Below are 12,919 nucleotides of genomic sequence, written 5' to 3' on the forward strand. Positions count from 1 at the left end.
TATATATATATATATATATATATACTTTTTTGTGGCAAAAACCACTTGAAATCTCTCCGCAGTTTGTAAGAACACAACACATTGTTGCTAACTCTAGTCAGCATGCTGTATAGCAGACCTCTGGTTTAGACAGCTCACGGCTGCTGTGGAACCCTAGTTCTGTGCTCCTTACCACCTTCCTCTGGGTTCCAGGAGATGTCTTAGGTCCCATACAGTTGGGTCACAGTCACTCTAAGCAAGAATTACATTGAAAGTTATCCTTTGAAGTTTATTCTTAGATTATTGAGGAAACACACCTCGCTTTATTGGCTTAGGAAAAATTGAGTAATTATAATTTAATTTTTGTATTTATTGTTTGCTGGTATAATACTACGCTTGTTACCTCCGACGGATTTAAGTTCATTAAGTGTTTGCTCCCATGCATTTGAATTTAAACTTTCAGTAAATAAGATATATTTTAGTACTTACACTAAAATTATTTATTTTAATAATTAAGATATCTGTAAGGACACTCTCCAGAGTTATTTAAATTATATATGGGTTTTTCCTAGAAATGTATGCCCACTTTACTATTTAAAGAAGTAGGCATCCCTAGAGGTATTCCTTAAGTAACCTAAGTTTGTTTTTTATACACAAATGTTTAAAATATTTTAACCAAATTCTTTTTTTTTTTTAAGGAGAATCATTCTATACCTGGCTAGAAGGTAAACTTTTTATTTGTGGTTCATTGTTTAGATAACTGATACTCAACAATATTTGAAAGAAACTAACATTTAGTTTATTATATTTTGTGATAAAATTATGTGAAAACCTTGAGGATGTTGGCAGTCAAAAATCAGTACCAGATGAATATGCAGGCTAAACAGGTTATTGGTTTTCCTTGATGTTAACCTATGTAAGTAGCAGACAAGTGTGCTTTTAAAGCAGGGGGATTTCTCTTAGGAAGGAAGCACTTGTGATGTATAAAACAAGGCAATGAGAATTAAATGTAAAAGATGGTACATATGTACCCTTGTTCATACAATCCACATTTGCCTAATGAAAATTGAAAGCAATATAGTTTATAGCACATTTTTCATCCTTCGTCTTTTCCATATTACCAATATAAAATACTATGAATTAAAAGCTAGATACTCTAGGAGTTTAACAGCCTTGGTTAGTAACTGGGATTATGATGCTTTTGAAATTGCACTATACTGTTTTATATTGGTGGAGGATGAATTAGCATGCTGAGTGGTAGAGGGAAGTCATTGTTTTATAGCCATAGCTTCCAACAAAGTGTTAAACTCTAAGTAGTTGATTCTGTGAGTTTGTTAGCTGCCTGTGTTTCTTATGAACATAATTTCTGTTTGTTCTTAGTCACTTATATGTATATATATTGGTCATTTTAAAGTGAACATTTATGACTACTATTATGAGTTGTGTTGGAAAATGATGCAAAGCTTAAGTTTACCTTAAAGATGAACAATGTGGAAAGTAAGATCAGGGGCGTCCAACATTGACACTGGGACATGATACTGGGGTCTACAAGCCTGTTGGACTGCATTTATAGATATCTGGGATGAGTTAACACATGAGTTGTAAGTTGAACACTCCTGATTGAGACTCAGAGAGAGACACTTGAATGTTGACAATGGAGGAAGAAAATGAAATCTGACAGTGTTTGACCTTAGGCCCTGTGCACCAACCATTCCACCCCACCGTGCTGCTTGGAAACACTGGATGTGAGTGTGTGGTTCCTAAGAGCTCATCTAGGTACAGGCGACTGGCTCAGTCTCTTCTGAGGTTGTTTCCTCAGCTGGAGCTGTGACAGTAACTGTGCTGCCATCTCCTGTTGATGGAGAAGTTCTTGAAAACAGCCAAGAGATATTCTAATTCAGGGCAGCTGTGAAAATCTAACATATTTACATATATTCAGTGTCCCCTGAACCCATCATTGAAAATTAATTTGAGTGCTCTTAAATATAGAAGTGATCTTCCTAAATTTGCTGGTCGAACTTGCTATGTATCATTAGAATAGAAGTTGGTAGAATTGCCTTTGTAGGACGGCTTTCTGTGTTACTTCAGAGCAAGAGGTAGAAGCTTTTGCCTGCTCTTCGTGGGCACAGTCACCAGGTTGGGCCTGAAGGTCTAAGACCATTGTCTCACAGCACAACGTGGCTGACAGAAACTTTTTACATGCAGAAGGATTAATGTTGCTCAGAGTTTCAGAGGGTTCACTCGATAGCTACTTGGCCCTGAGTGTGTGAAAAGAACATCCTGATGGAATGTGTGGCAGAGAGCAGTTGTACTGCAGGCTGGAGGCAGAGAGCGACAGGAAGCAGACAAGAATAACATTGCCCCTCAGGCCCTGCTCCAGCCGCTGTATTTCTTCCAGCTAGGCCCCACCAAAACAAACCTAAGAATCCCAAACCTAAGCTTGCAGGGATACTGCATATTCCAGCCATAACAGTGCTATTAAATATTAACCTAAAGCCCAGGTACTGCTTGTTTTGATTAAATATTCTGTATCTAATGGACATGATTTGGTTTTTTTCTTTCTGTTTTTTCTGAATAGGTTTGTGTCTTGAGAAGAGAGTATTCTATAAGCTTATATCAGGACTACATGCCAGCATCAATTTACATCTGTGTGCAAATTATCTTCTGGAAGGTAATCAGATTTTGTAAATGAAGACTGTTTTACTTCTAAGATACTGTAAAAAGTGTTGGAAAGTAAAATACATATTCTGCAGAACGAAACAAAAAAAAATGCTTTTTATACTAAAAGACAATATATTTCTCTTTATTTTCAGAAACCTGGGGTAAACCTAGTTGGGGACCTAACATCAAAGAATTCAAACGCCGCTTTGATCCTGTGGAAACAAAGGGGGAGGGTCCAAGAAGGCTGAAGAATCTCTACTTTTTATACTTGATTGAGCTTCGTGCTTTGTCAAAGGTGGCCCCTTATTTTGAGCGCTCAATTGTTGATCTTTACACTGGCAACTTGGAAGAAGATGCCGACACCAAGACTCTTCTTCTTAGCATCTTTCAGGACACAAAGTAAGACTTAAATGTCAGTTTTGGAGTCCTCCAGACATCAGCAAAGAGAGATGCAGAGCTGAGGAACGCAGGAGCGATATTACCACAGTAGTTTTAGTGATGCTGAGTAAAAAGCCTCCCTGAAGCTTGGCTGCAGAAGGGTTTACACTTGCAAATAGGCTATGTATATTTTAATAAAGAACCAAAGATTTTATGTAGCGTCAAAATGCTCTACTGATTTGGTATTCTTTCAGTTACTGCTTAAACTTGTAGCGTCATAGTAAGTGCATAAGAATTACAGTGAGCATACAAGGTGCTATTCGCTTCCTTCTGGAACATAACTGTTCAAATCATCTGTAGTCTGTAAAACAATGCTCTCTGTGTTACAAAAGGCACGAAGGAAAATGTAGATGGTGAAGGACTAAAGTAAACTACACATTAATGTATACAAGAATACGAATGTTGGCATATTTGGAGATTGCTTTTCACTTGTAAATAATTTTACTAATTTCCTTAAGATACTGCAGTCTTAGCTGGGTATTGGTAGCACACGCCTTTAATCCTGGCACTTGGGAGGCAAAGACAGGTAGATCTTTGTGAGTTTGAAGCCAGCTTGGTCCACAGAGCAAGTTCCGAGACAAGGCTCCAAAGATACACAGAGAAACCCTGTCTCGAAAAAACAAACCCAAAAGAGAAAGAGAATAGCTTGCTGTAGTCTTACTGTGTATGCGTGAACTGTCACCTTCCTACATCATAAATAGCAGATTTTAAATGTGTAAGGTTATAAAATTTTAGCAGAGTACTAGGACAAGCCCTTGGACTTTTCATTAGTAACTTACTAATAGTCTTGTCATTTCATCAGGTCTTTTCCCATGCACTTTGATGAGAAATCCATGTTTGCAGGTGACAAGAAGGGGGCCAAGTCATTAAAGGTAACCAGGGGTATTGTGGGAGCCATTTGTTGTATTTTCATCTTATTCATCAAACTTTCCTAGTTGTCCAACACTTTGATGCTAGTCTGATTAGATTTTCCTATAGTGATCACTGTTGATTGAGGACCTATGTCACAGCATAGCACTGAGTGGTTTACAACTGGATCTGTTCTATGGCCAACAGTCAGAGTTACGTTTTATACTCGTTCCTTTTTCTGTTGCTGTGAGGAAATACCCCGACAAATTTTAGAAGCCATTCAATGTAAGCTACAACTCAGTTCTTACAAGTAAAGGCCTCTCTCACACTGTTAACTTTCCAGCCTTTGGTTAGGTGTCTTCTCAGTAAAACGTGTTAAATGTGCACCAGGGATATTGGCTTCTATTAATGTCTGTTGTGTGACATACTATGTTGTATATACAGAGTCACAGCTTTTACTGTTGAAAAACAACTTAATCGCTTGTAAACTTCAAAACTTTATTCTATATGTAATTCAACCAAATGTAGCTTAATGTTAAAAGTCTAATTCTGGTATTTTCTGCACACCAGGAGGAATTCCGGTTACATTTCAAGAACATCTCCCGTATCATGGACTGTGTGGGATGTGATAAATGCAGATTGTGGGGGAAATTACAGGTGTGTGTTGTCTTCCCTTTTCAGACTGTTCATAGCCTTACATTTTTCTGCTTACTTTAGTTTTATTTTTGTTTTTTGTTTTTAGAGACCGGGTTACTCTGTTATAGCCCTGGCTGTCCTGGAGCTAGCTCTGTAGAACAGGCTGTCCTTGAACTCACAAAGATCCACCTGGCTCTGCCTCCCAAGTGCTGGGCTTAAAGGAATTCATCATCACTGACCAGCTGCTTAGTTTTATCAAGATTTATTTGTTGTTCAATGAATTAGTGTTTGGAAACAAGGAGATCCAAGCATAGTTTTTTTTGTATTGTTACTGGAAGACAACACTACTAAACTGGTTCATGAGCAAGCACATTTTTGTATTCTGTTTCTTAGTACCATCTTAGACTCATATTTAAAGTTGGTTATATAAGCCCTAAACATTAAATTTTGGACATGGCTTGTTTCAGTGGTGAAAGGCTGCATAGCACAAAATGCTAAAGTTCTGTGGGTCAGGCCTTAATCTTTAGTGTACAGAGGATTATTACCTTATTTTCTTCCAAAGATGATGATAAGTACAGAAAGGCAAAAGACAAAATTTTTGCTTGTGTGGGTATTTTTCCTTTTTTTTTAAAATACAGGTCTTGCTTTGTACTCAAGGCATCATTAAATTTGTGATCTTTCTGCACCAGTTGGTGAGATAGGATTATTTTAAAGGAAACTGTGCTGAAATCAAGATTTTCTTTTCCTCTAGTGCTGAGAACTATCTTATTGTTGCAGTACTCTTGGAACTTTGAATTGCTAAGGTTCTAAATGCAGCAACTGTGTTTAAGAAGTCTGGGGTACAGAGCTGAGGTAGAGCAGGTTTGATCCCCTAACACTACAAAAAAAAAAAAAATAGTAGTGCTTTCAAGATTCCGAGTCAGCACTGTGGTTCTGATGATAAAAACAGGCACTTCAGCCGGGCATGGTGGCGCACGCCTTTAATCCCAGCACTTGGGAGGCAGAGGCAGGCGGATCTCTGTGAGTTCGAGGCCAGGCTGGTCTAGAAGAGCTAGTTCCAGGACAGGAACCAAAAGCTATGGAGAAACCCTGTCTCGAAAACTAAAAAAAAAAAAAAAAAAAAAACCCAGGCACTTCAGTCATCTGGAACAGAAACATGCTCAACAAGCATCAGGTTGCTCAAGTTTTCCTGAGCATTGTTGTGTTTGTGTGCATGTGACCTGTGAGGGAATAGACACTGCTCCATGCATAATCCAGCACTGTGTTGTAATGCTTGGCTCATAGGATTTTAAAAAGAAATTATTTCCCTTGTTTATATTTAGGGCTGTGTGTGTGTATGTGTGTATGTGCGCGCGCACGCATGTGCTCTCACATGCCCAGAGATGCCAGTAGAAGGTGTCAGATTCCCTGGAGCTGGAATTACAGGTGCTTATGAGCCAGTGGATAAAGCAGCAAGCATCCTAGCTGCTGGGCCATGTCTCCAGCTCCCTCATAGGGTGTTCAGTGTCCTTACTGAGCAGTTCTTCATAGTAGCTATTGTGTGACGTTAATTGTAAATTTATGAATATTCTCTTTAGACTCAGGGTTTAGGAACTGCCTTGAAGATACTATTCTCTGAAAAAGAAATCCAGAAACTTCCGGAGAACAGTCCATCTAAAGGCTTCCAGCTCACTCGGCAGGAAATAGTTGCTCTTTTAAATGCTTTTGGAAGGTAAGAATTGCACCTACAGCTGAGACCTGACTCCCTCAAGGCTTCACTATACTGCACAGATTGTCTTTTTTCCCCAAAGGTATGCTTTGGTTTGGCTTGCTAACAGATTAGAATGCTGGGTGTGATGGCACACACTCAACCCAGCTTGAGGAGCTGAGGAAGGCAGATCATGAGTTCAAGGCCAACCTAGCCTAAGTAGTAAAAAGTGTGTCTCAAAACAAAACAAAACCAAAAAAAAAAAAAAAACCAACTTAAATTGGTTGTTTAGTGTGACCTTCAGGCTTCCAGTCAGTTCTGTCAGTCCCAGGAAGAACTGAGAGTTTCCAGTTTCCAGTGCCTTTCAGTTTAACTTCTCAGTTTGATAGGGGAAAGAGTCTCCTAATATTCTTTATTTTAGTTGGCTACTTGTAGTATGGAGGAGCTGTGGGCTGTGTCCTACCGGCTAGCTTATACCCGAAATAATTACACAGAAACTGTATTCGTTTAAACACTGTCTGGCCCATTATTTCTAGCCTCTTATTGGCTAACTCTCACATCTTGCTTTAACCCATATCTAATAATCTGTGTTCACCACAAGGCCGTGGCTTACCGGGAAAGATTCAGCATGTCTGACCTGGCAGCTGGCTCCATGGCGGCTCTCTGTCTCTGCCTTCTTCCTCCCCGCATTCTGTTCTGTCTACCACGCCCATCTAAGGGCTGCCCTATCAAAAGGCCAAGGCAGTTTTCTTTATTCAACCAATGAAAGCAACACATAGAAAGAAGGACCTCCTACACCAGCTACTGCCTGCTGTAGTATAGTAGTAGACAGGAGGAGAATGTGATGAAGAAGTAATCAAAGATATGAAGCCCTTTCCCTGCCCTGTATTGCTTACACAGTGTGTGGGAGTCCTCTCCCACATTCCTGCCCCATTTCTTTCTGTATCAGGAAAGTATATACACACACATATACTGCTTCTTATATCACAAATGGGTATAAAAATAATTTGAATTTATAGGGAGATTTATGCAGTGTTGAAGGTTATAAAGCAGAAGGAAAAGAATCAGGAAATTGTATGCAGTGTTGTAACAGTAGGGCAAAGTAAGTCACATCATGGAGAAAATTTATTTTTAAACTGGAACCAGATGACAGGGATTAATGTGTATGTTTTATGAGTGTGATTTTAAATTCAAAGGAGACCGATCACTTAAAGATAACTTAGATATGTCCCACCTTAATGCCAAGCCTTCACCTGTTTCCTCCAAGTGTTTTTATCTAGGCAGGGTTTTGCTCTTGTGCAAGCTGACCTGGAACTCTGGCTGCCTCAGCCCTGGGTGCTAGGGTGTGAGCTGCTGTGTCCATCTTCTCTATGTGAAGATGTCTGTGCTAATTGAGATACAGCTCACAAGGTAGCAGCTGGTGATGTTTCACATCTCAGGATACATTCAGCCTACACATTTTTGAGGTTTGAAGAAAAATAACAGAAGAAACTAGGTAAAATGTAAATTAATTGAAATGAAAAATGTCTTAAATAACTTAAACATTTTAATATAAAAATTAAATTAAGGAAAAATCAAACTAAACATTCCATCAAAGTTTCACTGGCTCTCAGAAATGTCCCTCCTAGCTTCAGCTCTTGTCTAGAGCCCCTTCTCCTCTAGGGAATACTGGCTAGGAATCAAGTTTTGGAGTCCTGGGATCCTGACCTGCCATTTACCAGCAGTGCATCTCAGCAAACCTTGGCTCCTCTTCAGAATCGACCTGCGACCTGCTAGCTGGCTGTCTTTTTCTTTTTTTGGTTTTTTTGAGACAGGGTTTCTCTGTGTATCTCTGGCTGTCCTGGAACTCACTTTGTAGACCAGGCTGTCCTCAAACTCACAGAGATTTGCCTGCCTCTGCTTCCCTGAGTGCTGGGATTAAAAGCATACTGGAGTTTTGTTTGATTAACCCTGAATTTTTTACATTAGGAAAAATGAACTTGTAGGTTTTTCATTTCTTTGCATCCCAGAATTTTATTTCTGGGTTTGAGCTGCCTATTTATTCATTGAGCCAGCAATCACTTACACAGTACCATAAATGTAGATAAGTAATGGGAGTTGGGAGGGACCTTGTGAGCCATGCGTGGCACTGTTTCTGTCGTTCATCTACAGTCTTTGTTATTGGTTTCTCTGTGTGGCCCTGGCTGTCCTGTATCTCACTCTGTAGACCAGGCTCCCTCCTAACTCAGAGATCCATTTGCCTCAGCCTCCCGAGTGCTGGGATTGAAGGCGTGCACCACCACACCTAGCTCTCATCTGTAGTCTTGATGTGAAGATGAATTGGCTTCCTTTGCCCTTCTAAGCAAGCCCAAAGAACCAGTGCCCTGTGATTTGTCACTTTTAATGGAATTACAGCATAACTATTTAAAACGAAATTCTCATAGGTTTGCTCTATCCTTTGTTTCTCTGTGCTCTCTCTGCACTTTCTCTTGTCAAAACAGGCATCCCATGAGTCACTTGTCAGTGAGGTGAACACATTTCTCTACTCCTGACAGCATACTAGGTCGGAGTTACCTTGGCTCCAAGAGAGCTACAAATAGTATACATCAGAGTCAGAACTGAATCATTTTACCACCCCTGGAGCCAGTTGCCATCATTGCCTAATACTATAGTGAAAACGTAGTATATATACAGAATTTGTTTTATAGTATAAAGAAAAATGATGTTTTACTCTTTGTAGGGAAATGGATGGAACTCAAGACAGTGAATCACATCAGGCTTAGAATGACGATGTTTTCTGTCATTTGTGGATACAGATTTTATACACACACACACACACACACACACACAACACAGATGATGTGGGAGTCCCCTCTGTATGCTATGAATATGTTTTATTACCATTGGTTATTAAAGAAGCTGTTTCAGCCAATGGCTTAGTAAAGCCAGGTGGAAATCCGAACAGAGATATAGAGAGAAAGTAGGTGGAGTCAGGGAGATGCCATGTAGCTGCTGAAGGAGAAAGACACCAGCTGCTGGCCAGAACCTTACCTGTAGGCCACAGCCTCATGGTGATATACAGACTAATAGAAATGGGTTAATTTAAGATGTAAGAGTTAGCTAGAAATATGCATAAGCTATTGACCAAAGAGTGTTGCAATGTTGTAATTAATATAGTTTCTACATTATTATTTGAGCCTGGGCACTTGGGAAATGAATGAGCAGTTTCTGACCCCCCCCCCACACACACACATACACCGTGTTTGTATAAATGACATTAAAGTAAAGAAAACTATCTAGGGTAACAAAACATTAATGAGATGGGTGAGGGATGAGAATGGAGAAAGCAGAAGTAGGGGTAGAATATATTTAAAGCACATTGTATACATATATGAAAATAAATCCAGTTCCAACTAAAGTTGACAAAACAAAAAACCAGAGGCCAGAGATTGAAAGACTTGATATAAGAATATAAAGTAACTTCCTTTTTCTAAAATATTCCATACAGGGTAGGCCTAGAAAGATTTTATATCTAGGCTTTCCCTCAATTGTCTGCTCAAGTAAGGGTTAACTTACCTTATAGCACTATGGTGCTTACCTCCTTCTAAACACCTAGATCCTCCTGCCTGCGTCACTTTGTATACTGGACTTCAGACAGTGGAAGGGAGCACACTCAGTGTCTCTGTGATATATAGATTTGAACATATGAATTTTGGCATTTTCTGTAGTTGGGAACTTTGTAGATGTTCAGCATTATCTCAGTTTTAGTTTTGCATATTTTCCAGCAATAAAACCCAAATATATGCAATGAAAAATAAAATAAATAAAGTGGAATTTTCAATATTTAGTGTTTGGTTCCTTTAGATTTTTGCTTCCAGGTTATGCAGCTCAAGGATCCGGTATCAGCTATTGTAATGTGTGCACATCTCATCGCTGTCCTTACTAACATGCACTTGTTTTCCTCCTGTAGGCTTTCTACAAGCATAAGAGAATTACAGAACTTTAAAGCGTTATTACAGCACAGGAGGTAATGAAGACTTTTCTATGTCTCTGTAGACATAACGGACTGTGTGAAGCCTTTTAGCTTTGGACCTTGAGCAGACAAAGTGTCTAAGACTTCAAGAATTCTGAACTCTTAAAGAGAAAATTCAAATGTTCACTTGAATATTTATGATCCTTAATAGAATATCGATTAGAGATATTTATAAATGAAGTATATACTTTAAAATTGTAAGTTATACTAATCCCATGTTTGTTTCACATTGGTTTTGTTTGTATTGTATTACCCTGCGTTCCTTGTTGTCAAACTTTAAATGACTGTTTATCCTGAGAAGACTATTGAGTCTGTGGTAGAAGAACTAGGGAACCAGTGCTGCTAGGGCTGGTCTCAGTGACAGAAAGTGTCAGTGCTGTAATTAGTGTTTCCACCTTGCCTGACACTGTGTGTCCTCTTCTGTGATGCGGGGCTGTCACTATAATGAATAGGCCTTTCAGTAATTAGTGAGAGAGGTTCTGGATGATTTCCCAGGACTCAACCACTTTAAGATGTTTAATTGCTGTTGCTGCTTTGGTTTTGGCCTAAAGGGACCTGCCTTGGTTGAAGTGGGTAAGTGCCCTCCTGTGCTTACTTGGCCAGATGTCCTGTGTACACCAGGCCGGCTCAGAATGGAGTGTCCGTTCCCTAAAGCCTACAGTTCCTCTTCTTTGGACTTCTTCATTCCTCTCCCAATTATAAACATTCTCAGTTTATGAAAAGCCCTATTTATTTAATGGATTGTTTATTCATAAAATTTGAATGGGATCCTGTGGGTTTATAATGCTAACTGCATTATACACAAATTTTGCTGTTTTAAAGTAAGCATTTTCAATATTTGATTTTGACACAATCTATGCAATCCTCTACCTCTTGGTGTGATTCTGTCTGGTGAGATGCTTTGGCAGGAGTGTCACTTCCCCCCTTCTCCATCTTCAGTTCATCCCAGATGAGCCATCCATGGTGTGACTTAAGACAGTAGAGGACTGGAAGGCCCTAGACTGTCATTTTTAAACCTGGGATTTAAAGTCTTTAAATATTTTAAATTTTGGTTCTTCTAAAGGTGGCAGTGGATAATGAAATTACTTGAAAGGTTTTTATCTGTGTGGAAGTAATGCGAGTCCAAAGTCTCGCTTTTCCTTAGATTCCGTCTTTCTGAAGTAAACAGTAAGTGCTCTTAAACCCGTATCTCATCTGCCAAAGTCTGACCTGTCTTCCTTGTGACTTCACGGTGTGTGCCAGATTGAGTTGGCTCCCTCCTCTCTCAGTGCTTCGTCATCCACTGTGGAGGGGTGATGGGGGACTGAGGCCTCACTACTTATTTCCCTCCTAATTTCTAACCTTTATAAACTTAATGTTTTATTGATAGTCGTGAATTTTGTAGATTATTTTTTTAAGCTGGCTTTCAGTTTTTTCTTTGCTTTTTAAAGAGCTGCAAGTGTTGCTGTGTGATGGGAGTGGGCCACTGTAAGACAGAAAGCCCACAAAGTGAATGCCAGTGACCTCGCTAGTGCATCAGTAAGAAGTGTTCTGTAGTGTCCATTTAGAATGTAAGGAAATGTGAAAATTTTGCACTTTGTTTTTATTTTAAATGCAGAGGTCATTTTGGTAATGTTCCTTACCATTACTGCAGCTAGATGCTATTGTTTTACACTATTGGCTTGAGAAAAAAAAAATCTTCATTTCCACTTGCTGAATTTTTCTTAACTGTGATTTATTTCAAGCTTAGGACACACAGTAGTATTGGAGTGTGTTCTAGGAATTTGAAAAGCTGTGGTAAAGTTAGAAAGTACTCAAGGTTCACTGAATTTCCTCAGTAAAGGAAGTATTCTTAAGTTGATGTTCGTTGGATAACTTTTACATCACGATTGTGTGCGTGGCTTGTATTTCCATATATCTGAGGACTGTGGAGACCGTCAGCTGCTGAGCTGCGCATGAGGCTGGTCCCTAGGAGGTTGCAGTTCTGCACCAGTGCTGGGGGATACTGCCTACACTGAGAGCGCTTGACAGCTGGGCCACAACGTGCTGTCTGTCTGTGTCTCATCGCCCACTGTAAAACTCTAGCACCACAAGCAAGACCGATGGGAATGAGTATACCTGGTGACATAATCAACATGAAGAAGAGCAAGTATTTTCCTTGGTGGCCTACGCTTGTTTTCCTGTAATGGCATTCATGTGAGACAGACTGTACATACTAAAATGGCCAGTGTTCAGTACGCCTCCTGTTTTGGATTATGTGGCGGATCAGCCAGAACAAGATGTCAGTTTTGAAAGTTGACAAGTCAAATGTTGGGCCTCTGTGTTGTGTGTGTGAAACGCTATGCCGTATTTCTCGACTCTGCCTAGGTGCCACTGTGTATAAGGAAGGACAGCTGTGCTGGTCTTCTCGGCACTGCCTTCAGCTGGACATCTGGACACAGTTCACAGTAGGCCTCTCCGCAGTTGCAGAAGCCAAGGCTAGTCACCATAAGGCTCAGACCAGGTACACGGTGTCATGGAAATTCCATGGTACAAGCCAAGCACAGAAATCCACATGTCCTTTATTTGAAGTAACATCTACAGGTGCAACTTTGGGTTTTCAGAGAATTCCATATAATTCACTGTTGTACCCACCAGAATCTAGACCATGAATTAAAGTACATGTTTCTGCAATCTCT

General features: G+C 39.7%; 1 protein-coding gene across 1 annotated transcript in view; it reads left to right on the forward strand.

Annotated features, from left to right (window-relative positions):
• Positions 1-12,914, forward strand: part of Ero1b (endoplasmic reticulum oxidoreductase 1 beta) — a 43,247-nt gene extending 30,333 nt beyond the window's left edge. The window contains exons 10-16 of the mRNA XM_026788341.1: positions 678-704; positions 2,558-2,650; positions 2,793-3,039; positions 3,881-3,950; positions 4,498-4,584; positions 6,141-6,274; positions 10,200-12,914. Of these exons, the coding sequence (XP_026644142.1) occupies positions 678-704; positions 2,558-2,650; positions 2,793-3,039; positions 3,881-3,950; positions 4,498-4,584; positions 6,141-6,274; positions 10,200-10,260 (719 nt within the window). The 3' untranslated portion in view covers positions 10,261-12,914. The remainder of the gene's footprint in view (positions 1-677; positions 705-2,557; positions 2,651-2,792; positions 3,040-3,880; positions 3,951-4,497; positions 4,585-6,140; positions 6,275-10,199) is intronic.
• The last annotated feature ends 5 nt before the right edge of the window (positions 12,915-12,919 follow it).

This window comes from Microtus ochrogaster, unplaced genomic scaffold (genome assembly GCF_000317375.1).
Source record: "Microtus ochrogaster isolate Prairie Vole_2 unplaced genomic scaffold, MicOch1.0 UNK2, whole genome shotgun sequence".
NCBI classification, from domain to species: Eukaryota; Metazoa; Chordata; class Mammalia; order Rodentia; family Cricetidae; genus Microtus; species Microtus ochrogaster.